The sequence below is a fragment of the Biomphalaria glabrata genome, chromosome 8 (assembly GCF_947242115.1).
Source record: "Biomphalaria glabrata chromosome 8, xgBioGlab47.1, whole genome shotgun sequence".
NCBI lineage: Eukaryota > Metazoa > Mollusca > Gastropoda > Planorbidae > Biomphalaria > Biomphalaria glabrata.
In genome coordinates this window covers 43,606,449-43,633,621 of record NC_074718.1, presented here as the reverse complement: position 1 = coordinate 43,633,621, position 27,173 = coordinate 43,606,449, and the positions used below count along the sequence as shown (strand labels likewise).

At 34.8% G+C, this 27,173-nt stretch overlaps 3 protein-coding genes across 10 annotated transcripts in view; 1 reads left to right on the top strand and 2 right to left on the bottom strand.

Annotated features, from left to right (window-relative positions):
• The window catches only part of LOC106075397 (anoctamin-6-like), a 46,441-nt gene extending 38,516 nt beyond the window's left edge, over positions 1 to 7,925 (bottom strand). For 4 of the 5 annotated variants that reach the window (XR_008779261.1, XM_013236349.2, XM_056037448.1 and 1 more), the window contains exons 1-7: positions 7,434 to 7,925; positions 6,309 to 6,396; positions 3,644 to 3,787; positions 2,164 to 2,305; positions 1,377 to 1,449; positions 1,021 to 1,124; positions 263 to 392 (exon numbers count right to left, since the gene is read on the bottom strand). Coding sequence is in view for 4 of the 5 variants with exons in the window: in XM_013236349.2 (XP_013091803.2) it covers positions 263 to 392; positions 1,021 to 1,124; positions 1,377 to 1,449; positions 2,164 to 2,305; positions 3,644 to 3,787; positions 6,309 to 6,396; positions 7,434 to 7,524 (772 nt within the window). In the remaining variant the exon portion in view is untranslated. The remainder of the gene's footprint in view (positions 1 to 262; positions 393 to 1,020; positions 1,125 to 1,376; positions 1,450 to 2,163; positions 2,306 to 3,643; positions 3,788 to 6,308; positions 6,397 to 7,433) is intronic. The other variant, XM_013236342.2, reaches the window with a different exon arrangement.
• A 2,865-nt stretch (positions 7,926 to 10,790) lies between these two features.
• On the top strand, positions 10,791 to 13,804 carry LOC106075328 (heat shock protein 70 B2-like). Its single transcript, XM_056037451.1, has 2 exons — positions 10,791 to 11,171; positions 11,660 to 13,804. The coding sequence occupies exon 2, from the start codon at positions 11,660 to 11,662 to the stop codon at positions 13,562 to 13,564; it is 1,905 nt and encodes a 634-aa protein (XP_055893426.1). The 5' UTR covers positions 10,791 to 11,171; the 3' UTR covers positions 13,565 to 13,804.
• A 1,748-nt stretch (positions 13,805 to 15,552) lies between these two features.
• Positions 15,553 to 27,173, bottom strand: part of LOC106075362 (CD109 antigen-like) — a 52,766-nt gene continuing 41,145 nt past the window's right edge. For all 4 annotated transcript variants that reach the window (XM_056038465.1, XM_056038466.1, XM_056038463.1 and 1 more), the window contains 11 exons: positions 25,369 to 25,504; positions 23,297 to 23,377; positions 22,297 to 22,462; positions 21,987 to 22,192; positions 21,126 to 21,278; positions 20,294 to 20,356; positions 19,319 to 19,428; positions 18,023 to 18,173; positions 16,767 to 16,869; positions 15,841 to 15,935; positions 15,553 to 15,697 (listed from right to left, as the gene is read on the bottom strand). In XM_056038465.1, the coding sequence (XP_055894440.1) occupies positions 15,847 to 15,935; positions 16,767 to 16,869; positions 18,023 to 18,173; positions 19,319 to 19,428; positions 20,294 to 20,356; positions 21,126 to 21,278; positions 21,987 to 22,192; positions 22,297 to 22,462; positions 23,297 to 23,377; positions 25,369 to 25,504 (1,258 nt within the window). In that variant the 3' untranslated portion in view covers positions 15,553 to 15,697; positions 15,841 to 15,846. The remainder of the gene's footprint in view (positions 15,698 to 15,840; positions 15,936 to 16,766; positions 16,870 to 18,022; positions 18,174 to 19,318; positions 19,429 to 20,293; positions 20,357 to 21,125; positions 21,279 to 21,986; positions 22,193 to 22,296; positions 22,463 to 23,296; positions 23,378 to 25,368; positions 25,505 to 27,173) is intronic.

Sequence of the window (27,173 nt, the reverse complement as noted above, 5' to 3'; positions counted from 1 at the left end):
GACTGCTTTTAATTTTCTCCAACTAATGTCAGGTACCCATCAGAGGTGGGTGAACTCAAGGGCATCCTAAAAAATCCCGAAATTCAATCCCTGTCTTCACCGAGATTTGAACCCAAGACCCCAGGTTGGGAAGCCAAGTGCTTAACCTCTCAGTCACGGCCCCCTCTTCCCATATCAGAGAAGTAACTGTTCATATCAAGAACTCTTTTAATTAATTATTCTCATAAATGTCCATGTATCAATACAAATGATATGCTCCCACCTTTCATATGAAGACTTTGAACTTTAACCAGATCAGGCTCAAATATTTCTAACTGAATGTTTTCTTCTTTGTCCTCTTCTAGCTTCTCTATTTCACTTCTGATATCACATTTGATTAGGATATTGTGCACCTGAAACAATACAAACACACCACTGGAAAGCATAAGAGACAAGTTCACAGATAGTGCAGCAGTGGCCCCATTTCTAGATAAATCTGGATAGGACACATCCTGCGTAAACCAACTACCAATGTTGCAAGGCAGGCACTTGATTAAAAGAAAAAGAAGAACATGGACAGGCCCCAAACAAACTAGGACGAGGTCAGTAATCAGTGAAGCGGAGGATACTGGAATGACATGGGAGCTAATGGAGAAAGTTGCTCAGAACTTAGTTCAGTGGAGAGGTATGGTTGTGGCCCTACGCTCCCTTGAGGGTTTTATGCATGACTAAATGCATGACGCGTAGGACGTAATCATCTTCTTTTTTGAAGTAACGTCTGTATTATATAAGAAAAGAAAGGAATAAACCAGAAATAAGAATAGACATATGGCTAACATTTTGCTCCATTGCTACATTTCATCTACAACTTACTCTAAAAAGAGGAATATGAGCTAGGAATAATGTAAAATGAAATTCTTATATTATTAGAAGCTTTTAAATGTTATTATGTTATCTACTATTATCAGTCGGTTTCATATTATAGTATTTAAATATTTTCAATTTTTGAATGCTAAAGATTCTTAATGTAATACTACTTACAAGTAATGATCTAATGGCAGTCATAAAAAATTTATCAGGATCTTCATGGTTTTCAAAAAAATGAAACTGTTTCATGATAAATGGAGTACAGATAAACTTGACAACTGTAATTTGACAATAAAGTGAATAAATAACATCTGAAATAACTATCTGAACTACAATAGTCATAGTGTAATAGAAGTGGCTTTTAAAAAAAATCATGTGAAACTCTAGTTTCTAGTATCAATTTAAATTGAAGCTTGCAAAAACAACAACAAAATATATACTTTTATAGAATTTAGCAACATTTTTTTAAGAGAATATGTTTGGTAAAGGTATCCTAAATACAAATGTATAATTTTCATTATGTTACTTACCATTTTTCTCTGTTTCTAAGTATTTATTTGTATAAGATTGTATAAGACCACTCGCTGTTTGTTTTATGCCCATCTGTAATAAAAAAAAATTTGTTAGTTTTTTGTTTTTTTTTTACTTTCCACATAAGATTGTTGAAAATAAAGTCATGTATAATTAATTAATTAATTGACTTGGCATTAAACAGAAGGTGAAACAATACCTGAAATATCCAGTCATAGTCTACTCAGTGTCTAAACTTTATTTGTCCATTAAGCCTACCTTTGGCAAGGGCTTTTCATAAGGCCTCATATGTGTGTCCGAAGACCTTCGGGAAAGCTCTACAACTGTCTCTTTTGGAGGCCAGCTACTTTCCTCTATTCCAATAGGGCTAAATCTCACCAGAGTTAGTCTTTATAGCACTTCTGAGAGGCGCCTCTGTTATTTTGTCCTTAATTAAGCTTGAAAAAAAAATTGCCCTTGGCATGTGGTCATCCCCTTTTCAGATAAGTGTCTGACCCAAACACCACTTTATTGGTAAGTAGAACATACCATATGACTAAGCAGCCACCATTGTTCAAGGTTATCCATTCAAGCAGTCTGACATGATAGTTTTGTGAGGTAGTCTGCTGGCAAGTCATAACACTAATTGTTAAAGACACACCAGGTCTTAAGACCAAGTAACAATAAAGAGAACTACAAGTCATAACAAATTTAATTAACAACCAGAAATAGAACAGGTTTTTAAAACAATAACAGAAGGGCAAACTTAAGTCTTAGTCTACATAACAATGAAAGAAACATTCTTACATCTTTCAGAGGCAATTGTAGTTTCACTTTCTCTGCTTCTATACAGAGTCTTTTAAAAGGACAATGAATAATTGTAAAAACAAGATCACTAGCTTTGCGTTTATATATGACAAGACCTTCAGACGTCATCTTTTTTTCAAATCTAAACAGCAGAAATATATAGGCACAATGAATGAAAACATTTTATACAAGATTTAATGTGGTTTATAACTTGAAGAAATAAAATACAAGAGACAGTATCAAACATTTAATTGTCTTCTAGGTTACATTTTTTTTTTAAATTTCTATTCATTTTTCATTTTGTACAAAATTTAATGCAGGACATTACCATAACATTATCTTTTCTTCACTTTATTTTATGGATCCTAAAATTTGCATTATGGGATGGCGACAATGTGCGCAGGATAATCACAATGACATACTGAGAGACAAGGGACTGCAGCGGCAGGGTTTGAACCCCAGACCTTTGAGACCACTGAACATCAGTCCAGAGAACATACCATACGACCAGGCAAGATTCTTATCCATTCAGGCAGACTAACATGACCCATCACAGTTTTTTTGGCTCCAAGAGATGATTTTTCATACAAATTTGTATGTCCATATGCTTGCGCAGTACCACAGTTCTTTGAGCAGTTTGTCACATAGCTTTATAAATGATGCCGAGTATTTGTAAGAGAAGCATTTGAGATTGTTCTTCAGCCTACCTTACAGACCCATTATATCTGGTCATGTGGCATGTTCTTCAGACTGTCTTCACAGTGGTTCTGAGTTCAAATCCTTCCTGTTTCCATTCCCTGTCATCCAGCAAAAAGGTTTTAGCTAAAGCTTAAGAACCTTCAATTCTGAATGAATGTTTGAAACTTATAACCAAACCAAAACAGTATGGTCTTCAAAAGTGTTAGAATCCTATCCAGCAAATGTTTGAAAAGAAGAAAGAGAGACCCGGCAGCTTTGTCCAAATGTCATTCCAGGAGGTGCAGTGGTTGAGTGGTCAAATGCATGGCTTTTAAATCCAGGTGATGACTGGGATTTTAAAAATTTCAGGATTTTTATGGCACTTCTGAGTCCATCCAGATCTAATGATAATGAGTACCTGACATTAGTTGGAGAAAAGTAAAGGCGGTTGGTTGCCACATGACAATTTAACAGTGGACCAAAGAAACAAGATGATCTTTACATCATCTGACCTATAGACTGCATGGTCTGAAAGGGGAACAAATGTCATTCTAAATATGTCAACTAATCTACTACACGTTAGATAATTTATTCAATTAAGAAAACAAATATTTTTGTCCAATAAAATTGTGCATAAAAAACTTATAATAAAAACATGAAATATAGTTCTATTCTTATACAATTTTTTAAATTTGCACTTAAATAGGTTTTTTTTCTTTTATGAGAACAATTTTCAGACTAAAGTATGGGGAAAAAAATATGTTTCAATAACAAGCCCAAAAATGATTATGCCAGTACTCACGCCTCACGCATATTGATCAGCTGCTTCGATGTTTTGTCTTCATCTTTGTCTGTTGTAGCAGCTGTTTTATGAACTAAGACAAAGTCAATGTGCTTCAAGTCCACAGGTATTTCTTGACTATAAATATTTATAGTCTCTTTATTGCTGTCATCAAAACAATTATTTACATTTAATTTATACACAATAAATCGAATACAAAGCATTTTCATTTTTATTTTAAAGTGTTATGCTGTTCTGGCAATTTGGCATTTTTAATCACCTGACCAACTAAACAAGCATATCTTGTTGTAGGGGGGGAAGGGGGGTATTTAGGAGTTGGTTTCCCGTGCTGCCTTTAGGCGCTCAGTAAACGCAACTCTGCCCGAGTTGGGTGTCGAACCTCAAGCCCCCTTCTAGGTAGCCAAGACAAGCCAAGTTCAAGCGCACTTGGCATCTCGACCACGCTTCCCACATGTAAGCATGTACGCTAAGCATATCTAGGATGTTTATGTCATGCAGATCTACTACTATCTCAGGGTCAATGATGGGTAAACCAAGAGAATAAGACAACTTGATTGCACATTAGTTGTGATTGCAAGGACTCTCTTTTCAATTAAAAAAAAAAAAACAACATTCTGCAAAAGAGAAGAGACACAACACACAGAAAAATTCATTCAGCCTTTCAATCTTTTTCATATCAACAACAAAGAAGTTTGATATAGTCTGACAAGTAAGGCCTAATGAATAGGCCTATGTAGTACTTCTTCTTCTTCTTCTTCTTCTTCTTACTTAGACTTAGGTCCTCCCGCGCCGTTCGGCGCATTGGGCGGCAAGCTGTCTCCATAATGATCTGTCACTGGCAATGTCTGAAGCCTCTTCCCATCTGGTGTCCACTGTTCTGAGGTCCTCCATGAAGGTGTGTCGCCAGGTAATACGAGGACGTCCCTGTTTGCGCTTTCCTCGTTTTGGCTTCCATGTTATCGCAACTCTTGGTGTGCGTAATTCATTTTGACGTAGAACATGACCCGCAAACCTCATGCGACGCTCAGTCACAACCTCACTAAGTGTTCGACTCCCAGTTCGGCAAAGGATTTCCTTGTTTGAGATCCGGTCTGTGTAACTGACTCCCAAAATCCGTCTCAGCCATCTCTGTTGAGCCACATTTAGTCTTTTCTCAATTTTGACAGATGACTTCCATGTCTCACATGCATATGTAGCAGTTGGAATGACGATTGTGTTGAGAAGGTGTATTTTTGTCTCGAGTCCAATGGCTTGGCTAGTCCAAATAGGCTGCAGCCTTTGGAAAATGCTCCCTGCCTTTCCTATTCGGCACGCTACATCATGGTAAGCATCTCCATCATTTGTTATGATGCTGCCAAGGTACGTGAACTTGTCCAGCTCTTCAAGCTTTGACTCGCCAAGTCTGACGGGGACACCCTTTGCCACTCTTCTTCTTCTAGCCAGCTTTATTGCCGCTGAGCTGTGAGCTCTTTTGCAGACTGTGCCAAGGAAAAAAAGTGTGCTGTTTTCTTCAGTTGTTCAGCACTGCCGTACAGGGTGTTGGTTATGTTGGGCTGTAGTGGAAGTAGGGTCTGCCTAAGGTGGATTAGGGAGGAGCATTCAAAGAGGATATGGTTTACGGTTTCAAAGGGGTGGGCGCAATGTCTGCAAAGGGGTAGTTGTGCCTACACTAAATGCCTATGTAGTACAGTTGTTATTGGTAGAAGTAGTAATGTCTATAAGCACTCCATAATATAAAATTCTTCCAATGGGATGCATATCAAATAGCCTCTGACAACCAGTCCAACTCCTGGCCTTCATGTGTAGCTCAAATATTGGATCTGGCGGAACTGTTAGTACTGACATGAGACTAGTCAAAGGTGAGCAACTGGTTCCTAAACTTCTAAACCAGTAAGCTTTGGAAAGGAGGGGGCTCATTAGCCTTAAGTCCTAGGAGAAGAAAAACTCTGAATCCAAACCTGCTGCCTTATGGCTTTACCCAAACATGGTTATGGCTTCTGCAGTCAGCGCTGAGGAAAAATTAAAGAGCTGATGAACCTTAGGCTGTTTGCAGCACAGTGTACTGCACCCTAGCAGTACCTCTGATGCTGTTGATCCTAAACTGTATCAGCACCCCCTGTTCTTTTGGTAACATCAACTACATGGAGGAAATGCTTTGTGGGCCACAAGTAACCATAGCCAAATGCCCAGGCTTTCATCTCATTTCTATGAGATGATCTATAGTCGCTTCACGATTGAATGAAGCCATAATTTAGTGAAGTGTGGTCCAAAAATTATTAGGATGCTTAAACCTAAAAACGTATCTGTTGTCAATGTCACTTCTATATATAAAAAATAACAGTAAACAACTTTCATGCAACCTTTTTAGTGGCATAGCAATATACCAGTTGTCCAGGGTTCAATAACTGATGGTTCCCCCCTAGTCTAAGAAACTTGAAGGTTGAGTGTGTCAAAAATAAAGATTCATCTTGTAATTATGAGTACATTTACAAAAAAAGACATTTCTAATGTAGTATATGTAATGTAGTAATAATGTCATATAACACTCTTTTCAGTAACAACTTCCTACAAGTGAAACTACCACAACACTCCATGCCTGTAAGTCTTCTTAGAAGTACTAAATGACTTGCCCCTGTGGGCCACTATTAGACTCTTGCATGTATACCTTGCATCTACAAATTTTAGAGAGCCTCTAATTTGAGCTTCATGGGCATTGCTAGGATCTAGATCTACATCATTAGTACTTTGGTTGTCTGAAAATAATATTAAAGAAAAACTTTTAGATAATATTAGATAGCATTGGAGCAAACAAAAACACCAATTATACTAAGGGCCTAAAATGTTGGGAGTAGTCGATGTGTCTACACAATTAATAATGGGATTGATGGCTAATACTAACAAAAAATAATATTTTTTAAAATAAAAAACAAAACAAAATAAGAAAACTAGATACAGATCTAAAGCTAAAAGTTTCTCCTATTTAAACAAATTAAATGGGACATAAAATCTAAGCTCTAAATAAAATCTGGCCAAAGTAAAAGTTTTTGGACTCCAATTTGTGTAGCTTGAAACAGGCACCACTTAGATCTAATTAGATCTAGATCATCCTTTGGACAGTATAAGAATGGTGGTGCTGGATGTAACAGCTTGGGACCATTATAGGCCTACTGCCAGTCTATAACAGATCCATAAGATTAGGTCTAGATCTATCTAGACTTTAATTAAATTGTAGACAAGAGCTGTAGTTTTAAATAATAAAATAGTCAAATCTTTTTATTTTACATTTGAGAGTTAAGATCAATCATCAAGTTGTGAATATCTCATTATCTGGGCATTTTTTTCTGGGCCTAGACCTAGACTCTAGTATAACTATTATTATAGAGTCCAGAAGATCTCTTCATTTATGTAAGCTAACTTAATTCTTCACTTTAGACTTCTTAGTCTAGTCTTTTTTGTAAGGTCTAGACTCTCTAGATATCTAGATCTATTAATAGCCACTATGCCTATGGCTTAACTATTATTATGATTTATTATCTACCAACTATAGATCTAAGACTAGTCTAGTCCTAGATCTAGATCTATTTTGTCTGCAGACTAAAACTAAAGATATCTCATTATCTAGTGTCACTAGTGAATTTATATCTAGAATTCTAGTCATAGTCTCTAGATAAAAAAAATCTAATCTGGATAAGCTATAGTTACCCAGACTAGATCTAAGTAAATTTCTAGATAGATCTTGATCTAGATCTATGACACTAGACCTAGAATTCTACATGTAGACTAGATCTACCTGTTTGATTAAGTGGCCTAATTGAAAGGGTTATTATTTCATCTGTTTGTTTTTCCTTGGGTGCGGCTGATAGTTTTCTTAAAATAGACATTTTTACCAAACTGAGATCGTAGTTCTAAAATATTAGATTTAAAGATATTTAAACTAGAAATCTAGATCTAGTCTGATCAGTGTGGATATGACGTCACTTTACATTTACAGACTGAGACTAGTCTAGTCTAGTGGAATTATCGAAGTAGCTGGCATCAGATCATAGTCAGATGGCTTCTGAAAGTCAGAGCAGGCCTCTTAAAATTACAAAGGCTGCGGGACACATATTCGACACTCAAAGAATAGCCCTTATAATTATTTCAGACAGGAGCAGAAGACGGAAAGAAAACGTAAATAGATCTAGATATAGGTCTAGAGCTCCGGCGGATCACGGCTTTGTCTGTACGAGATGTGGGAAAATATGCAGGTCGCAACTAGATTCTATCTTATTAGGTTTGCGTTGTCGTGTGAAACACTCAAACTACACTCATCCCTAATCTTTGGAATCGAAGACATTCCCATTTTTATTATTATTTTTAATTATTTTTTTATAAAGATTAAATTGCTCGAACAATATTCTATTGACGTTTAAGTTAGCGCTAGATATAAGTCAATCTATATAATCTAATATAGATATAGGGTAGGACGTTTTAACGTCTGTAATATATTAGGGCCTACATAAGATTATATCAGGGGCGGACTGTCTATATATGAGCAAACGGACAAATGCCCGGTGGGCCGGTACCTAAAATGGGCCGGTCTGCAGACAATTTACAAAAAAAGTGGCACAAATTCCCGAACACGTTTTTTTTTTTTTTTTTTTTTAATTATTATTAGGCCTACAATTAATTTTGTTTGTTTGAAAATCAACAAGAATATAAAATTAAAATACACTGTCTTAGAGAAAAGAAAGTCCTTCATCTATGTCAACCGTATTTGTAGGCGTATGACCTGCACATGCCGCGTATATAGCCTATTCCCACTCACAAATGACAAAATAAGTAAAAACAAAATCGTACATTTACCGATTCCTTATATACCCCGCATGTGCCCAGGCTGACTTGCCGTCAAATATCGGTACATAATATATATGCTGGTGCTCATCAGAGATCTGTCCCTCGAGGTGCAATCGTGTTTCAGTTGTTCAAGCAAGCGATTCATATAGGCCTATAGAGTGCAACACGCGTGTGAAACCGTGACCTCCGTGACCCAATGTCGAAGGCGCCGGTGAAACACGAGCTTACGTCGTATCAGTAGGCCTATATGTTGTTACGACAGAAAGTCGTTGACATGCTATATGTCTATGGGTAAAATTAATGCTGTTAATTGTGCGCCTTTGTGTACCCCGCACTGGTGGCATTCGCAGTGGAAAAGTTGTATAACCCGCGGCTTTTATGCGCGAAAATACGGTAAGCTACTGTATGTTGTCAGCGAATATGTAAGCTCTTTCAACTAAAGCATTATTCCTAGGACTGCAAAAGAAAAGGTACAGATTTTGAGGCTTGGGTAAACAGGTCACAGGTACAGAGGTGATGCCAGATTATTTTCTAAAGAGGGATCAGAGCACCAGTTTTCTTTCCGTCTTATTTAAGAGGTCTGAGGATATGTTTGTTTTTTTTTGTTTTTTTTTTAAGTCTTGATTATCAAAACACCCAATATTATCTACAGACGTTACTTTTTTTTTAAAAAAAAAAGATAATTACACCCTACGCATTATATACGTGTCATTAATCTATCCATGCATAATATGTTAAGCAGTGACTTAAACCTGCTACATTGTTGTTGTTTTTTGTAATAGCTCTATATAAGATTCAGGCTACACATTCAATGCTCTTCTCTTCTTATCTTATATAATACAGACGTTACTTCAAAAAAGATGATTACGTCCTACGCGTCATGCATTTAGTCATGCATATTAACCAATGACTTAAATTCTGCCAAGTCACTGGTTTTCCTGGCTAGCTCAGCAGGCAACCCATTCCATATGCCCTAATAGCACTAGGGAAGAAGGAGCAGTATTAGCACTATTAACTTTTACGACTTTATCCTAGCATATAGAATGTGTTTTTATATTTCTAAATTAGGGTTCAGTGATTTATGTAGCCTACTATTGCTACTTTACTTTTTAGTCAACCTGTCCATTGGTTTTACTAATATGGTATACTCTAATCACTAATCAAATGTGAACATACGTTTGTTTTAAATTTCAAGACCCTATGTTTTACGTCTGATTTAGTTCCTTATGTTTTCTCGCATATTCTAAACTGACCTAAAGTAGTTTATAAGTAACATTTTAGTTTTTGTTTTGATTGGTAAACATTTCTTTTAATAAACCACATTAATGTTTCCAATACTTTAAGGAAAAAAAAATAATTTCGCCAATATTGGGTTTCCATGATAATTATTTTTTTGTTTATTTTAACAACTAGTAACTAAACAAGATTTACTGCTGCAGGGGTAAACGACTGTATAGAAAATACGAAAAACATGCATATATGTAACCCTGGATAGGCCGTATTAAGAGTTATTAGTCTTATATAATACAGACGTTACTTCAAAAAAGAAGATGATTACGTCCTACGCGTCATGCATTTAGTCATGCATATTAACCAATGACTTAAATTCTGCCAAGTCACTGGTTTTCCTGGCTAGCTCAGGCAACCCATTCCATGCTCTAATAGCACTAGGGAAGAAGGAGTATTTGTACAAATTTGTCCTAGCATATGGGACGAGGAATGTGCCTTTATCTTTGTGTCTTTCAGAGTATTTTATTAAATTTTGTTTTTGTATTTGAAGATTATGGTTCAGTGTTTTATGTATGATTGCTACTTTACTTTTGAGCCTTCTGTCCTGAAGGCTTTCTAAATTTAGTGACTTTACTAAAGGTGTTACTCTAGTCAAATGTGAATATTCGTTTGTTATGAATCGCACTGCTCTATTTTGTGTCTGTTCTAGTTTCTTAATGTTTTCTTGAGTTGAGGGGTCCCAGACGGAGGATGCATATTCTATTATTGGCCTATAACCAATAGTCTGTGTTATTGTTACTCTAATATAATTAGCATATTTCTGTGTGGAAAGACGTGCTCTAATATGGTTCCTATTTCTTTAACTCTTCTAGATCTAATTCAGAATTACCTTTTTTTTCCCGATTGAGAGCTTATTATAATTTAAAATGTTCTATGTTCTAGACATGGTTCTAGAAACGATTGGAAAAACTATTTTTATCACAGAGTCAAGAGGCAAAGGTTATGAAATCAGAGGTCAGCCAATAGAAATGCAGCAAATAACTATTTAGGTTATCTAGAAACCTCCACAGTGTTGTACAGGCTTCGAGAAATCTCTATACATTCTACACCATGTAGTATATAAGAGCGAGGTTTCCATCGTTTGGATTAGATACAGTTGAGCTGAACAAGTAAGCAAGACAACAAAGTCTTCAAGCGACAGCAACCTAAGCATTTTTCTTACAGTGCTAGTTAAAGTGATTTGCTTAAATTTACTTGAAACATCGATACGTCTAAATCATCTAAAAGTTGTGAGATAAGCGATTCTGTTAATAGTGTTAAAGTAATACAGAAGCTGCAGATCTCTTAGTCTACTTATCTAAGTAGCTAGGCCTACCTACACGCATTATAGATCTAACTCTAAATTGCTTGATATTCAAGATCCAGAATCCAGATACAGTCGGAACTTCATAAAGCCTAGAAGGTAAGACCACGACAGATCTAATAGCACTACTTCCCCCCTCTCCCCGTTTGTAAAATTTAGAACTTATTATATAGTCTACATTTTTAAGACCGTTAGCATCTAGATTCTAATAAAATATTTTTTTAAAAATATTTTTGCAATAATTTATTTTAAGTCTTAAAAGTAAATGTTATATAATAAGTAATACCATTATATTTATATGTTGTCCTGTTGTTATGTTACTAGACTTTTATTATAAATTATATCATATTTAATCCTATTTAAATACTTAAATCTATATATTCTTAACTGAAAGATTGAGGCTGGGAATTTAGTTTTGCTATCTCACCAGTGGACCTCCACATATTATAATTTACCAATAAATTTTAAGAAGTAGGCTAATTTGTTTTGAAAGTTAGAGGAAAGACTTGGACATTTTTGTTGCTTTTGATTCCATAGTCCAACGACATTAGTATTTATCATTGTTTTATTTGTTTCTATTTGTACAGATGCCTGGAAGAAATAAAGCTCCAGCTATTGGTATTGACCTCGGGACAACCTATTCTTGCGTGGGTGTGTTTCAACATGGCAAAGTGGAGATCATTGCCAACGACCAAGGGAACAGAACAACCCCAAGTTATGTAGCCTTCACTGACACTGAACGTCTAGTGGGTGATGCAGCCAAAAACCAGGCAGCCATGAATCCTAGCAACACAATCTTTGATGCCAAGAGATTGATTGGTAGAAAGTTTAATGACAAAACAGTTCAGAGTGACATGAAGCATTGGCCCTTCAAGGTTGTGGAAGTTGATGGGAAGCCCAAAATCAAAGCAGAGTACAGAGGAGAGCAGAAACTGTTTGCCCCAGAAGAGATCAGTTCAATGGTTCTCACCAAGATGAAAGAGACAGCTGAAGCTTATCTGGGTCAAAAAGTCACAGATGCAGTGATCACAGTACCAGCTTATTTCAATGACTCTCAAAGACAAGCAACAAAAGATGCTGGTGCCATTGCTGGAATTAATGTGCTTAGAATCATCAATGAGCCTACAGCAGCTGCATTGGCATATGGACTGGATAAAGGTCAGAAAGGAGAAAAGAATGTTTTGATATTTGACTTGGGTGGAGGTACTTTTGACGTCAGCATCTTAACTATTGATGAAGGCTCAATGTTTGAAGTGAAAGCCACCGCTGGCGACACACACCTGGGTGGTGAGGACTTTGACAACAGAATGGTTTCTCACTTTGTGCAGGAGTTCAAACGCAAACACAACAAAGACATGAGCAACAACCCAAGGGCCATCAGACGCCTTCGTACTGCATGCGAACGAGCCAAGAGAACCCTCTCCAGCAGCTCTGAAGCCTCCATTGAAATAGACTCTCTCTATGAAGGTATTGACTTTTACACCAAGATCACTAGAGCCAGATTTGAAGAACTTTGTGGTGACCTCTTCAGGTCAACATTACAGCCTGTTGAGGCAGCACTGAGAGATGCCAAACTAGACAAGGGCAAAATAGATGAAGTTGTGCTTGTTGGTGGATCAACTCGTATTCCAAAGGTCCAGAAGCTGTTGAGCGACTTTTTCAACGGCAAAGAGCTGAACAAATCCATCAACCCAGATGAAGCTGTAGCTTATGGTGCTGCTGTACAAGCAGCTGTACTGACAGGGGACACCAGTGAGACCATTAAAGATGTGCTGCTAGTGGATGTTGCTCCTCTCTCACTGGGTATTGAGACAGCTGGGGGTGTCATGACACCTCTGGTCAAGAGAGGCACAACCATTCCAACCAAGACCTCTCAGATATTTACCACTTACTCAGACAATCAGCCCGGTGTCGACATCCAGGTCTACGAGGGTGAACGTGCCATGACCAAAGACAACAACCTGTTGGGCCAGTTTCACCTAACGGGCATTCCCCCTGCACCGAGAGGTGTACCCCAGATAGAAGTTACATTTGACATTGATGCTAATGGCATACTAAATGTCAGTGCTCAGGATAAAAGCACTGGCAAGTCCAACAATATCACCATCAAAAATGACAAAGGTCGACTGAGTCAAGCAGAGATAGACAGAATGTTGTCAGAAGCTGAGAAATACAAAGATGAAGATAAAAGACAGCAGGAGAGGGTATCAGCCAGAAATCAGCTTGAGAACTACGTCTTCAGTGTTAAACAGGCCGTAGACGCTGCTGGAGAGAAATTGTCCTCAAAGGACAAAGACACAGTACTCAATGTTTGTAACAGTACCTTGAAGTGGATAGATAACAACTCACTTGCAGACAAAGAAGAATTTGAAGACAAGTTGAAGGAGATACAAAAGGTCAGCTCATCAGTTATGGCTAAACTCCATTCCCAAGGTGGACCTACATCTTCAAATGGTCATCAAGGTGGACCAACAGTAGAAGAAGTAGACTAAAATGGCATTTTATTTATTAGACATTTTATTAACATTTTTTTGCTGTAACAGCCAATTTGCACGAGTGTTTTAATGTCTTTCAATGGGTGGTGTACATGAAGTACCTGATATTTATTTTAATGATGTGCAATCTGTGTGCAGAAAAGTCAATGAAATCTCATTTTTTGTTGTTGTTATATATATATATTAACCAATGTGTGTAAAAAGGAAAATGTGTTAATTCAAGTTTGCTAGGTTAAAGACATATGTTAATATTTATTTGTAAAAAGAAATATATATATATAATATTTATGTTTTTGTTGTACCTTAAAATTAATAAAATAAAAAAAAAAACTTTAAAAGGGTTTTGTGTCTTTTTGTGTATGTTTAAATGTTGGATGTTAGATGTAATAAACAAAAATTAATATAAAAAAAAACAACAGAAAATACTAAATTAGTAATAACATCAATAAAAAAACAACAACATTTTGCTTAATTAACACTTGGCAATGTTAGAAGTATTTAGTAGATTGCTGATTTAAATTGTACTTCAGATACCTTTTATAGACATTTTTCTTATCATAATTAGTTTAAATTGTTCATTATGGAAAGAGTCTCATTAGACAGAAAGCTTAAAACTAATATAGAAATGAAGATTGAGTGGAAACATAAGAAAAAAAAAAGAATGACTAAGCCATTGCACCAATGACACAGTGGCATTTCATGGTAAAGCATACAGGTTTAAGTTGTTGTTTTTTTTAAAGTTATGCTAGTGGATTCTACTATTTCATCTAAATCTAACCAGTTGACATAACATACACTTATCTCAGAAGTATGCAGAGCCTGGCTTTACTATCAAGCATATAATTTCTACTGGGTATATAAATATGTCATAAAGTTATTAGTTTGATTCTGTCTTTTCTTTCTAGAAATTGAATCCCTTGGGCATTTGAAACTTTTTTTTCCTGACCATAAGGGAGTGTCACGAGTCGAATCTGTGACCTATTTCGACCAGTTTCTAGAAGCGAGGTCAAACCAGTGTCCAGCATAAACAAGTTAATTTTAGGTATCCAATCAAAGAAGGAGGTTAAGGGAAAAAAATAGCACACGTCAGCTTCTAGAAGGTCAAAGTTACTAAAATAATTAGGGGAGAAGTTTCCATGATTCTGGAATGTACGATTAAGAAAGGTATAAATTAAGGGAAAGTCCGTTAGACTGGGTCCTCACTTAGTAATGGTTATAAGTTTTGTGATATTAGCGGATCCATTAATTAAAGTTTTATAAGTTGAATGTTATACTAAGTGAAGTTTCATGTATCTTTAAGTTTTATTTATGAAGTATCAAGTCAAGTTGTTATTGAATTGAAAAGTTAATTTTATGTGAAAGTTGAAGAAGTATTATTAAAGAAGTTTTAAGAAAATACAGAGAGATGTTTCTGTTTCTTCACTTCATTGAATTATCAAGTTTGATAATATAATCCCCGGCAAGTGTGTTCGTCACAGGGAGTAAGTTTCAGAAAGCATTGTCATTCACAAAGGGGAAAGGAGGGATGGCAGAGGTCATTTTTGAACTAACCAATCATGGTAGGTTTCATCCACACATTTCCTAAATATGAATGTAATTTTATGGTACCATAGCATTCTACATGAACTCAGTAAGTTTAATCATGTCATGGATAAATTTTGAAAACCTTTCTTTTGTTTATCATTCTGAGTTATGCATTTCATCAATAGTTTCAAAATTTTCTTAATGAGAGGAACTCAAGAGTGAATGTTTTCTGTTCTGAATATGTTTCAAACTATTTCAATCAGGTATATTTAAAATGGACAAAAATCAGTCTGACCGGTTATATATATATATATTTACATTCGGTCTATGTTTGGAAAAAAATAGGCAGCAATCTAGACATGAATATATGTACTTAGAAAGTAAATTTAAAAACAAAAAACAAAGAAATAATCAGGCTTTGATTTGTACACAATTACTACAGAAGTAAATGAAACAATTCATTCTGGTTTCAAAACACTTTATTTCTTTCTCCTTTGGCTTGCACTCTTCTTCTTCTTTAACGCACAAAGTAACTGATATTTTACAATGGAAGTATTTCTCTATTATATAAGTCATTTCATCATGAACAACACTGGCTGAAGTAACCTAAAAAACGTAAAGTTAGCATACATTAATGACTGATACGTAATGAAATGATTAAAACAAAGATTATATCCAGAAAATGAAAATGTACTAAATCTGTATAACCAAAAATGATTAGAACCGCAAAATAGCTTCAATTAACGTACTGGAGGTTAAAAACAGTTGTCACATTCTTTACAGACATCACAGATAATCGAGGCCTCAAGGATCTGAGACTGATAGAAGGCTGTTACTTGGTTACCTAAATATATAAACATCCCTTATCAATCTTGACCAAAAAAAAATGCTTTACAAATGTTTGCTTTACATGTGACATTACAAATTACATAAATTATTATAAGTAATTCTGTATATTTTTAATATAATAATAAAAATTTTATTTAAATTAAGTATTTTTAAATAAACTAATATGAAATGTATATAAATATAAGCTATTATAGTTAGATAATATGAATGAGAAATGAAATTCCACTCAAGCTTGAAATGGACTGACTAGAAAACCAAGGATTTATAGAATCCACACAAAAAATTAAAGGACTAGGAATAAACCAATTATTGCCATGTGTTGGACTAGATTCTAATATCTTCATTTTCATGTGTTGCCAGGAAAAACACAGTTCATGCTCAAATCTTTGTAAATGTAGGCCTAAAATGTTTTTACATTACAACAGATACATGAAATTCTGGGGAACCAAATCAAAAACAAGAGTGGCCCATATTGTTTAATGATTGCCAAACTAAAAGCCTTGTTGGCTTACAGAAATTTTGACAACGCAAGCACTGAATTAACCCTTAAAGTGCTGAGCTGTTTTACAGTGAGTGCATACAAAATGGAATTATTATACTGATGTTTAGAGGCTAAATTACCACACGCGTTTTAAGGGTTAAGGTGTTCAATTGATGTGAACCAAATTCTATGGCACTCTGCTTGTTAGAGCCATTTAAGTAATAACTGGGATAATAATATAACAGATATTTTGAGGTTTATCTGTACAAAAAATATTGTTTGTTCGTTTATAAAAACAATCCAAAGACTAATGTTACATTGAAATGACTAAACAGTTGTACTCACTTGGTTCATAATAATCAATAACTCTAACAGTAGATGGTTGTAGTCCAGAGACAACACCTATTCTTACTGCTTTCATTGTTAAACAAACTGGCGTGGAATCAATCTACAAACAAAACTTGGACAGATTATTGCATTCTTATTGGAAAGATTAGTTTCTTTGTTGTAGATGTTTCGGATGTTCCTTCAGAGTTGAAGATTATTACATCCTAGAATACACTTCCTGCAGGATGATAGGGAATGTGGTGGCAGGGTTTGAACCCAGGACCATTAAAGCAAGAGCCCACAGCACATACCACATGACCAGGCAGCCAACCTAAAATGAACTGTTAGGTGTTGGGGATGTTTTTTCTTTGGATTGAAGGAAATCAGGGAATACTTTTATTTCAAAGAGATTTCAGTTCTTTAACAGAACTGAAACATATTAAGAGTTTTTAAAATCCTCTTAAACTAACCTGCTCCACTTTTTAAGACTAAGACTAAGACTGCTTTATTGATCCTTATGGAAATTTGTTGTGATTACAAGGGCTCGTTTCTCATATAAAAGACAACACAACAGAAAAATACACATAAATACAACAGACAACATAAAGAGTTCATTCAGCGACTACACACAGGTATCTTGGTGCATTTCATGTTCCCTGATCAATGAGTGGCGGTGATAGAGTCTGACCGAGTGAGGTACGAACGAGTTTTTGTACCGCTCCGTTCTTGTTTTGATTGACAGCAGTCGCCCACTTCGCGACGACCTGGCGTAGTTCTGATGGAGCGGGTGGCCGTTGTCTTCCAAGATTGTTTCGATTTTTCTTAGGCCATACTTTTTGCTAGCAAACTGATTTACTTAGTACTTCAAATTAGTTTCAATTCTCACTGGGCCACCAATGTACTTCACAATTTTAGGAAAGACTGAGAATGATTCTTTATAGGCTATTCTTTATAGGCTATTGGAGCCTATACTAGACCAGACTGTTATACCCCTACAAATGGACATATAGATCGTAACCAGGGAGAAAAAAAAAATTCAATACCTTGATTAAATCACCTTCAGAACAGAGCAGAAAGAAATTAAAATGCAACCCAGTTGGTTTCATCAAGCATTGTACTCATTGACAAAGTTCATAACTTATCAGCTACATAAAATAAGTTCAAATATACAGATGGGACCTTATCATTTAGCTATTCTTATACAAATATACTGACCAAAAAGTATCATTTACTTGGTCTATGTACAATTATACTGATCATAAATTATCATTTACCTGGTCTATGTACAAATATAAGTTTTTAAACTGTGATTCAATGCGCTTCAGATTTTCCAAATTTGGTATGCTATCAAGGTCAGCCTCAAACCCAGTTGGAATACCAATTTCTTGGACTGTCATAACACTATCAGACTCACTTCCAATCCACCTTGTGAGATTAAAATAAAAAAAAAATTTTAAGACATGCACAAATACAAGGTTCATTATTAGTCTTCATCTACAAAGAAATAAGATTTACTTGGCTTAAACATTGCTACAGAATTTTTTATTTATTTTATGTACACTTATTCCCTAAAATGTATAATATGAACCTGTTACTATATAATGTAAATGTATTAGACCCAGTCTATTTTATAAATGTGTTTGGCCAGGGGAATTAATAATCTTTTCTGAAAGAGTGTCCAAAACTTATAAAGACATAATTTTTCTCAAAAGTTCAATGTAATTACCGATGGAATTTGTTTTCATTATGACTTTTTTTCATACTGGGGAGCATACGTAGGCCTATTCAACCCAGGACAAAATTGTAAAAAATAAATTTGAATGTGAAATGAAAAATGTCTATAGCTGTTTCCTGACTCTAAATATTGAAGAGCATTAGAGAAACTGAAGCTTTGTCTTTCACAATTTTTTTGGTTTGATTACTAACATTACTGTAGAACTATTATGAGACATTGAGACATACTAATGAACATTTAAAAATACATGCTTAAAATAGATAATTTAATTTCAACTGAACTAATATTTTGTCTTTTTTGTTTTGTTTCTTATCAAATGATAAAATAGACTTGGTGCCTATTTTTATATAAATGAATCAAATCATAGATGCCATAACAAATATATTAGTATTCCCTGTATTTTATGTGTTGATTTTTTTATATGGTCAAGTTTAATTCTTGTGGCTTAATCACTTGTTATAAAAATCTAGAGAAAAAATAAAAGAAGTTATTTAACATTTAGTGCTGAGATCAAGTGGTATGGTTATTATGTTGGCTGCGAGGGAGGGGGACCCAACCCATTACCATCCCTTGTCTATCTTGGGGAGGTTAAGGTTCTTTAATTCTGAAGGAACCTCTGAAGCATGTAAAACAAATTTTGTTCTGTTTCACATTAAAACTCATCTTTCATAAGATTGAAATTTAAAATTTTAGGCGACTTTCTAGCATGGCTTTTTTTTTTTTCATTAGGAACTGAAGTTTGACATGTATATAAATGATTTTGTTCTAAGATTCCTTCTCCTAAAATGAAGTTTAGAAAAATCTATTAAGACATAAATAATACAAATAAAATTACTTAGTACAAGTCTGAAGAATGAAATAGTTCATTGATTCTTCTACTAGAGTCACTTTGAGATCAAATGTTGTTCTGAATATTTCTGATTCAACATTAAAAGAGACAGCAATCTGACATAAATAAAATGTAGAAATCATCAGTTAACTTTAAGATTAGATAATTGTATAGTCCTTCTAAACATTATTACTTTAACAATAACAATTTAGATGCAAGAACAATCAAAATTAAAAAACAACAACACACACACTCACAACCAGGGATTAATGAATTGGGTTTCTATGTACTTCTCAGTGATAACAAAATAGACTCAGTGGGATATTAGAAACTATAACTACTAATAATATAAAGTATGAAAAAAAACTATTTGTGAATTCTACTAATCATAAAGATGTAGTGAGTTTTCAATTCTAGCAATGAATATTGTAATGACTCTCACTATCCAGGTTCTCTACAACACAACCAACACAAAGAATTTGACTACTTCAAGGTTCAAAAAAACATAAACACTTTAATGTCCTATAAATCAACAGCCGATACTGTACAACTGCCAACATGTAACACTGACTGTAAAAATGCTTCACTGTAGATACCTTAACCATATCAACAATTGTCAACAATGTACTGCTGCATCAAAGTATATTGGACTAACTTCACAGTATCGGACTGTTTCTTGACTCGTGACTGCCTCTCGTACTTGTGAAGTTGTGAAGCAATGTAAAGTCATCTGACTTTACATCTACTTGAAACTGATGGAACATCACACATCTTTTCTGGATGGATGAGCACAGGACTATTTCCTTTGTGACTGGCCTGAGTACTATTCACAACACAGATCTTTCCCGAAGCATAGCCACTCATCATTCATCATGGTTTTATGTGTGTCAGCAGATTACACACATACGATTAACCCTATCCGGGTAGCCACCAGAGTTATAACAATACTAATTAAAATATTAATAACTATGTGATACTTACTTGAGCCAAAACTAAGCCTGAACCAGTAGCTTCAATCTGAACTTGAGCTGGAACATCTGATACCTGAAATTATCATTCATTGTCACATATCAATTTTTTAAATGTTATGATTCAATCAAAACTGCATTACAATAAAGCAATAAGAAATGTTTTGACTAGTAAGTTTGAAACAAAATGTTTTTACACTAGAACCTATATTCACGAGAACCCCATCTAAAATGTGTTAGGTATACACATTATTTATTAAATCCCTTTTCAAAATAAAACTTTGAGTTTTAACAGGAAACAAATATCTTAATGACGAGTTATTAATTTTATAATATACATATTTTTGTTGAGAAGACTTGTTATAACGAGAAAAAATATATATCAAAAAGAATAACAAGTGATTCAATGAATAATTTCTTTACTCTCATCATACTGATATGAACTTGTGGGCAAAAAATTATTTACTTTTCTTGTATTTTAACGTTTATTATTAATTTATTAGTAGTAAAAAGTTAGGCAATCCATCATTGAGTACAGGCACCTATTTTTTTACACAAAAAAAAGAGCGCTGGATGAATTATTAGCTTGATGGTTTTAGCTCACAAAAATGTGCATGTAACCATTTGCAAACTTTTCAGTACACTTTCGTTAAGACAGTTGTTTAGTTTTGAACTCTTCTTTTAATTTTAAGTCATAAGTAAAAAATCAAACCCAATTTTGTTCAACAAAGGAATGTCTTTAATAGAATCAGAACCATTGGTCACTGCTGCATCTTTTGAGCCAGGTAACTCAATTATTATTATTGGTATAAAGACTATCAACAATTCAATTTCAAGCAACTCACTTCTCCAGATTGTAAGATAAGAGCATTAGTCCTGTCAATCCTATACTGTAACATTTTTTGGGGAGCCACTTTGGCTGTTATTTTCATATTGAAATTATTTCTGTAAGTCTTTTCAGCAAACACAGCTAAAGCATTCAAAGCAATAATACTACACTGTGAATTAAAAACAAGTTTTTTTTTAACATTACACTTTACCGTAGCAAAATATATATACACAGCAACTAATTATTTTAATAGGGTAACTTAAAACATATGGCTGCTTAATAGTGGCAAGTGATCTTGACCTGCATGTCGGTGGTCCTGGATTCACACCTTGTCCACTGCTATCCTACCAGTCTTCTGAAAGATTTGGGCTATTACATTATAATCTTCAAGTCTGAATGAATATATATCTGAACCAAATTTGGCTTGAGAATGTTCTTTGAAAGACAAGCTATGGAATCCAGAAAAAGCTTTTCTTTAAAAGAAGCCAATTTAATTCCTCTAATTTTAAGATAAAATATGTTTGCACATTTAAACCAACTTCTGACAGTAATAAGAACAGCACATATTGTGTAAATAGTTTAAGGGATAAAACACAGAGATGGAATCAGTTGAGTTTCTTCTGCCTATGCTAAAGCATAATAAACAATCTCACAATTAATGCAGATTTTGTAGAACTTTATAAATCTTAAAGTATTCAAATTATTGTCTTCTCTGATTTTCAAAGACTAGTTTGAATATTTGTCAAATAATCGAAATACTGAAGAAAAACAAAACTTTCTTGACAAAATGTAAACAATAACACATACACATTTTTTAACATAAAAAAATTAATAGAGAAGAAATGTAAACACTAGCTTGTTTTAAATCGAAACTAACCCGTGCAGTGGGAAATCCACCTTGAGAGTTTCTTTGTTCAGCTAGCCACCACATAATACTCTTTCCAGCAACAAGATTTCCTCTGACAGCATATGTCAACAAAACATAGGATGTAATTTCAATGTCAATGGATTTGGTTTGATTTGGGTAATTCAAAGTAGTTTTTTTCTTGGGTTGTTCAGGTAGAATCCAGTATTTGCGTCCACCTGAAATATGACATGTATAATTAAGTTACCTTGTAAAATATGTTGCAGCCTATAATCTCTAAACTACAAATAATAGTGTTGATTTTTAAAGCAGTTTTTACAACCTTTAACAGTTGCTCTTAGCTCCAATTTGTCCAGAACTGCTTGAACACGTGTGCTGCCAGCTAGTTGGAAGGTATACGCAGCCAAGCTCAAAACATAAAGGTCATTAGTTTTGTCAACTTCACTTTCAACAAAAGTTAAAGCCTTTCCCCGTGCTTCAACAATATTCTGCAATGAAAACAGGCAGCGTTTAAATAAACACAATTGAAATCTATATATCCTTTTATCTCACACATATTTTCGAACAGGTATGAAGTTTAATCAGGTTTCTTTGCCTTTTTTTTTTTTGCATTGCATTTGTGTAGCTTCTCTTTCATGCTAAACACTTTAGTCTAATTACTTTTGAAAATATATGGGCAGGGGAGCATCTGAGAGAAGATACCCATGTCGCTTTTTGGCAAACTTGGCTGGGTGCCCAAAGGCAGCACTGAAAACTTCTCATGTATATCACCTCTCTTGTCTCTAAACAAGATTTGTATCAAAGTGTACAAGGCATGCTAAAGTGACACAAAAATGAAATGATAATGCTAGAGCTCTCTATCTGGCTCTCTGTTAACACTGATACAACTAACTCAAAAAAATTGACACGTCAGGTTCCAAATAGCAAGATAGTTTCTTAAATGTTATAAATAAATAGCCAAATATAGTACAATAGGCAACACAATACATCTAACTGTAACGGCTGTAATGAAGTCTAAATGGACTTGACCTGAACTGAGGTGGACTCTACTTCAATTTAAGAAAATGCTAAGTCAAGCAAGATGACATTTATTTTTAATAAAGCTTTGTTATTATTAGGTTTCGTAAGCTGCTAAATTTTTACAAAGAACAAATATTTGATTCAAACATAGACTTGGTAAAAGGCAGAGTTGGCACACAAAAAATACTAAGGAATGTCAGATAATAATCAAACAGCCAAAACAAATATAAAACAGATATGATAACTCATGCCTTCAGTCAGTCAGAACATTCTCAAACTATAAAAGAGAGTTAATAACTCACATCTTCCACCAGAACATCCTCATTCTCAAACAGTGAAATTAAGACATGCAAAGTGAGTACAACGCTAGAGCCTGCTTGACCCTGAAATAAAAAGTATAACATTAATAAAGATTAAAATACTCATCATCTAAGCTTTTGTTCAATGAGCAGCAATCAGAGTGGTAGAAGATCAGTACTAGAAACAGGGCTGGTCTTAGGCCACTGCAACCTATGCGGCCGCAGTGGGCCCCGCACTTTCATAGGCCCCGCGCGATGTGAATTCTAGGTGTAAATTATTAAATTAAACCATTTTAACTTATTATTAAAGGGTTTCTGGAATTCTCTTGAAATTATAAAATATAAGAAAAAGTCATGAAAATGTCCTGAGATTATTAACATCTTCTGAAAACTGATGCAAATCTTAAAACAGACAAAAATGTCATTTCCATGTGTCATTCAATATGGAAAATGCCAATCCTACTCGCGATTAAAAAAAAAAGGCATTGTCAGCTTTCATTGGATAAAAATTTAATAATAAGCCAAAGAATTTTAACCAAAACAAGAACTTCAAATACTTAATTTACTTTAATAGTCATTGGCATACAAATATAGATCTAATCTATCTCAACCTCTTATATAAAAAAAAAAAAAAAAAAGCGATATTTTGCGAGTCGATAGTAAATCTTAAAGGCAGATCTGAATGTTTATCGGCCTTTTGTTGGAAAACTACTATCTACTGTAGATGGTTCGTAAAGCTAATTTGACAGATTTTGTACTTAGTAAAGTATGAATAAAATGCAAAGACAAATTTATTTTATAATACAAAATCTTAATTTTCACTTATTATCCTTATCACAACCCAAATTAGGCCCAGCGCAATCTGTTTCGCATAGGGCACCACAACCTGTAGGACCGGCTCTGACTAGAAATGTTCTCATTATCACTTATTAAAAATGTTTTGATAATTTTCACTCCATGATTTTGTAATGTTCATTCATAAAGTTAAAGATATAATCTATTCATGTAAATTAATGATTCAAACGGTACTAAGTCAGAGCTTCATGCTCTATGCACTGCAGAAATTCTTCCAAGTTTTTGTCATATCATTATTACAAGCTGCCCACTACCATACTGTCATCTTATCATACTGACACCCTACTATCATTACAATGGTCCATGCTTTGAATACTACCTAATGTCATCCATCATCTTAAGCTAGGATGTCATTATTTTTATTATGAAGGGATGCCTATATTAAGTAACACAAATAATACCTTTAGCTTGACTCTATGTCTGCTACTTGCTACACAAATAATACCTTTAGCTTGACTCTATGTCTGCTACTGTTACACAAATAATACCTTTAGCTTGGCTCTGTCTGCTACTTGCTACACAAATAATACCTTTAGCTTGTCTCTATGTCTGCTACTGCTACACAAATAATACCTTTAGCTTGGCTCTATGTCTGCTACTTGCTACACAAATAATACCTTTAGCTTGGCTCTATGTCTGCTACTTGCTACACAAATAATACCTTTAGCTTGACTCTATGTCTGCTACTTGCTACACAAATAATACCTTTAGCTTGACTCTATGTCTGCTACTTGCTACACAAATAATACCTTTAGCTTGACTCTATGTCTGCTACTTGCTACACAAATAATACCTTTAGCTTGACTCTATGTCTGCTACTTGTTACACAAATAATACCTTTAGCTTGACTCTATGTCTGCTACTTGTTACACAAATAATACCTTTAGCTTGACTCTATGTCTGCTACTTGCTACACAAATAATACCTTTAGCTTGACTCTATGTCTGCTACTTGCTACACAAATAATACCTTTAGCTTGGCTCTATGTCTGCTACTTGCTACACAAATAATACCTTTAGCTTGTCTCTATGTCTGCTACTTGCTACACAAATAATACCTTTAGCTTGGCTCTATGTCTGCTACTTGATACTCAAATAATACCTTAGCTTGGCTCTATGTCTGCTACTTGCTACACAAATAATACCTTTAGCTTGGCTCTATATCTGCTACTTGCTATTTTAGAGTGAAATAAAATGAAAGTTTCTACTTTTTCTAATAACCTTTGATGGTAATTGGAAGCTGCCATCAGGGTTCTGTTGTGTGACGATCCATTGAAGGGCCTCTATTAGGACATTATCATCAATATAGATATGGCCCTGAGCTTGATGGAATATTTTAACAACAAAAGCTGTTAACCTGAAGAAAAAAATATGCAAATGGGCACTTAGAAATTTTAAAAATAATAACCAATAAGATAAGTTTCTTTAACTTTAAAGATAGTTTGAAGTTACCAAGACATAAATCTAGAATCTAGAGGATGAGTGGCTCAAGCGTTTAAAACCAAGTCTTCCAAATATTGCATTAAGGTCCAATGTTATCAGAGACTGTCATTCTCATGATCCAATCAGTAACCATAAAATATGAAGAGCAAAAGCATAAATCCTTGTCTTACCCATGTTCTTGTTAGAAAAGGTTTGGTAACCTTACAGTGGTGTATGACTTGACATAATAAGCTATCATACAACTGTTTAATGATATTGGCGAACTCTGTAATTATTCATCAGTTTCTAAATTATGTCTCTGTCAATACTGTTGAAGGCTTTCTAAAAATTCAGAAAAGGTCATGTACATAGGGGGCTGCTATTTGATGATTGTTCTATGATAATGCATATTAGTGTAGTAATATGGTTGGTATATAATGTATTTCCAGAAAATATGTCTAGTCTTTTATCTAAGGCATCTTTTAAGCAGTCCAGTATTTTCTTAGTTAAGATGTTACCAAGTGTTGATGGTAACATAATTCCTCACTAGAAGTTGCACTGGGTAAGGTCATCTTTCTTAGGTAAATTGATTAGGTAAACCAGCTTCAAGATTATAGAAACCTGTTCTTGTTCCCAGTAGTGGATATAGCATTTTGGGTGATGATTTAAGTGCATACACTAGTAACCATCTGGGCTTGCCACCTTTCCACTTTTTGCACTCATGATGACCTTGATGACTTCCACTTTAGTAGGGAGACCAGTATTAAAAAAAAAAGTGAAGTTCCTCTTTCAGGTGTTGCAGTCTATAGGGCAGATGATGTTAAGGTCATCTGTTTCTTAGGCCAACAGTTAACATGCAGGGTGTCATGTAGCCAGCACAATGACTAACCACCTTTACTTCTCCAACTAAAGTCAGGTACCCATTAGAGTTGGGTGGACCCTAAAATTCCAGAATTACAAATCACAGTCTTCATCAAGATTCAAGACCAGGACTCCAGGTTTGGAAGTCAAATGCGTAACCAGTCAACCACTGTGCCCCCAAAACCAGTATTAGTTAAGTTCCCCCCCTTTCAGACCTTGTGATCTATAGGGCAGATGATGTAAAGGTCATCTGTTTCTGTGGCCTACAGATTAACGAGGGTCTCAAATGGCCAACACAATGACCAACCGCCTTTACTTTTCCCCAACTAATGTCAGGTACCCATAAGAGCTGGGTGGCACCTGAATATCCCTAAATTAAAAATCCCAGTCTTCACCATGATTTGAACCGATGACCCCTGTTTGGAAGCCACCTTGTTTAAGAATAGTATTAACCTCTATTAATTCTACTGCTGGAGGTGTGTTTGGGATAGACTCCGGAGGTTATTGGTTCAAAATTTCCTGAAAATGTTCAACTTTCTCTCTGTCCATCATCACTGGTGTGACCTTTCCTCCTTTTCAGTCTTTCACTGGCTTGTTGGTATTTCTTCCTGATAAGGTTCTTGGTTTTTTCATACAACCTTTTCATGTCTCTTTGTTCATCTGCCCTCTCTGCATTGACTGTCTTTTCATGCAAGGAGTAGGGTTTTTTGTTTGTTCTCCAAGCATATCAAATGCCAACCATC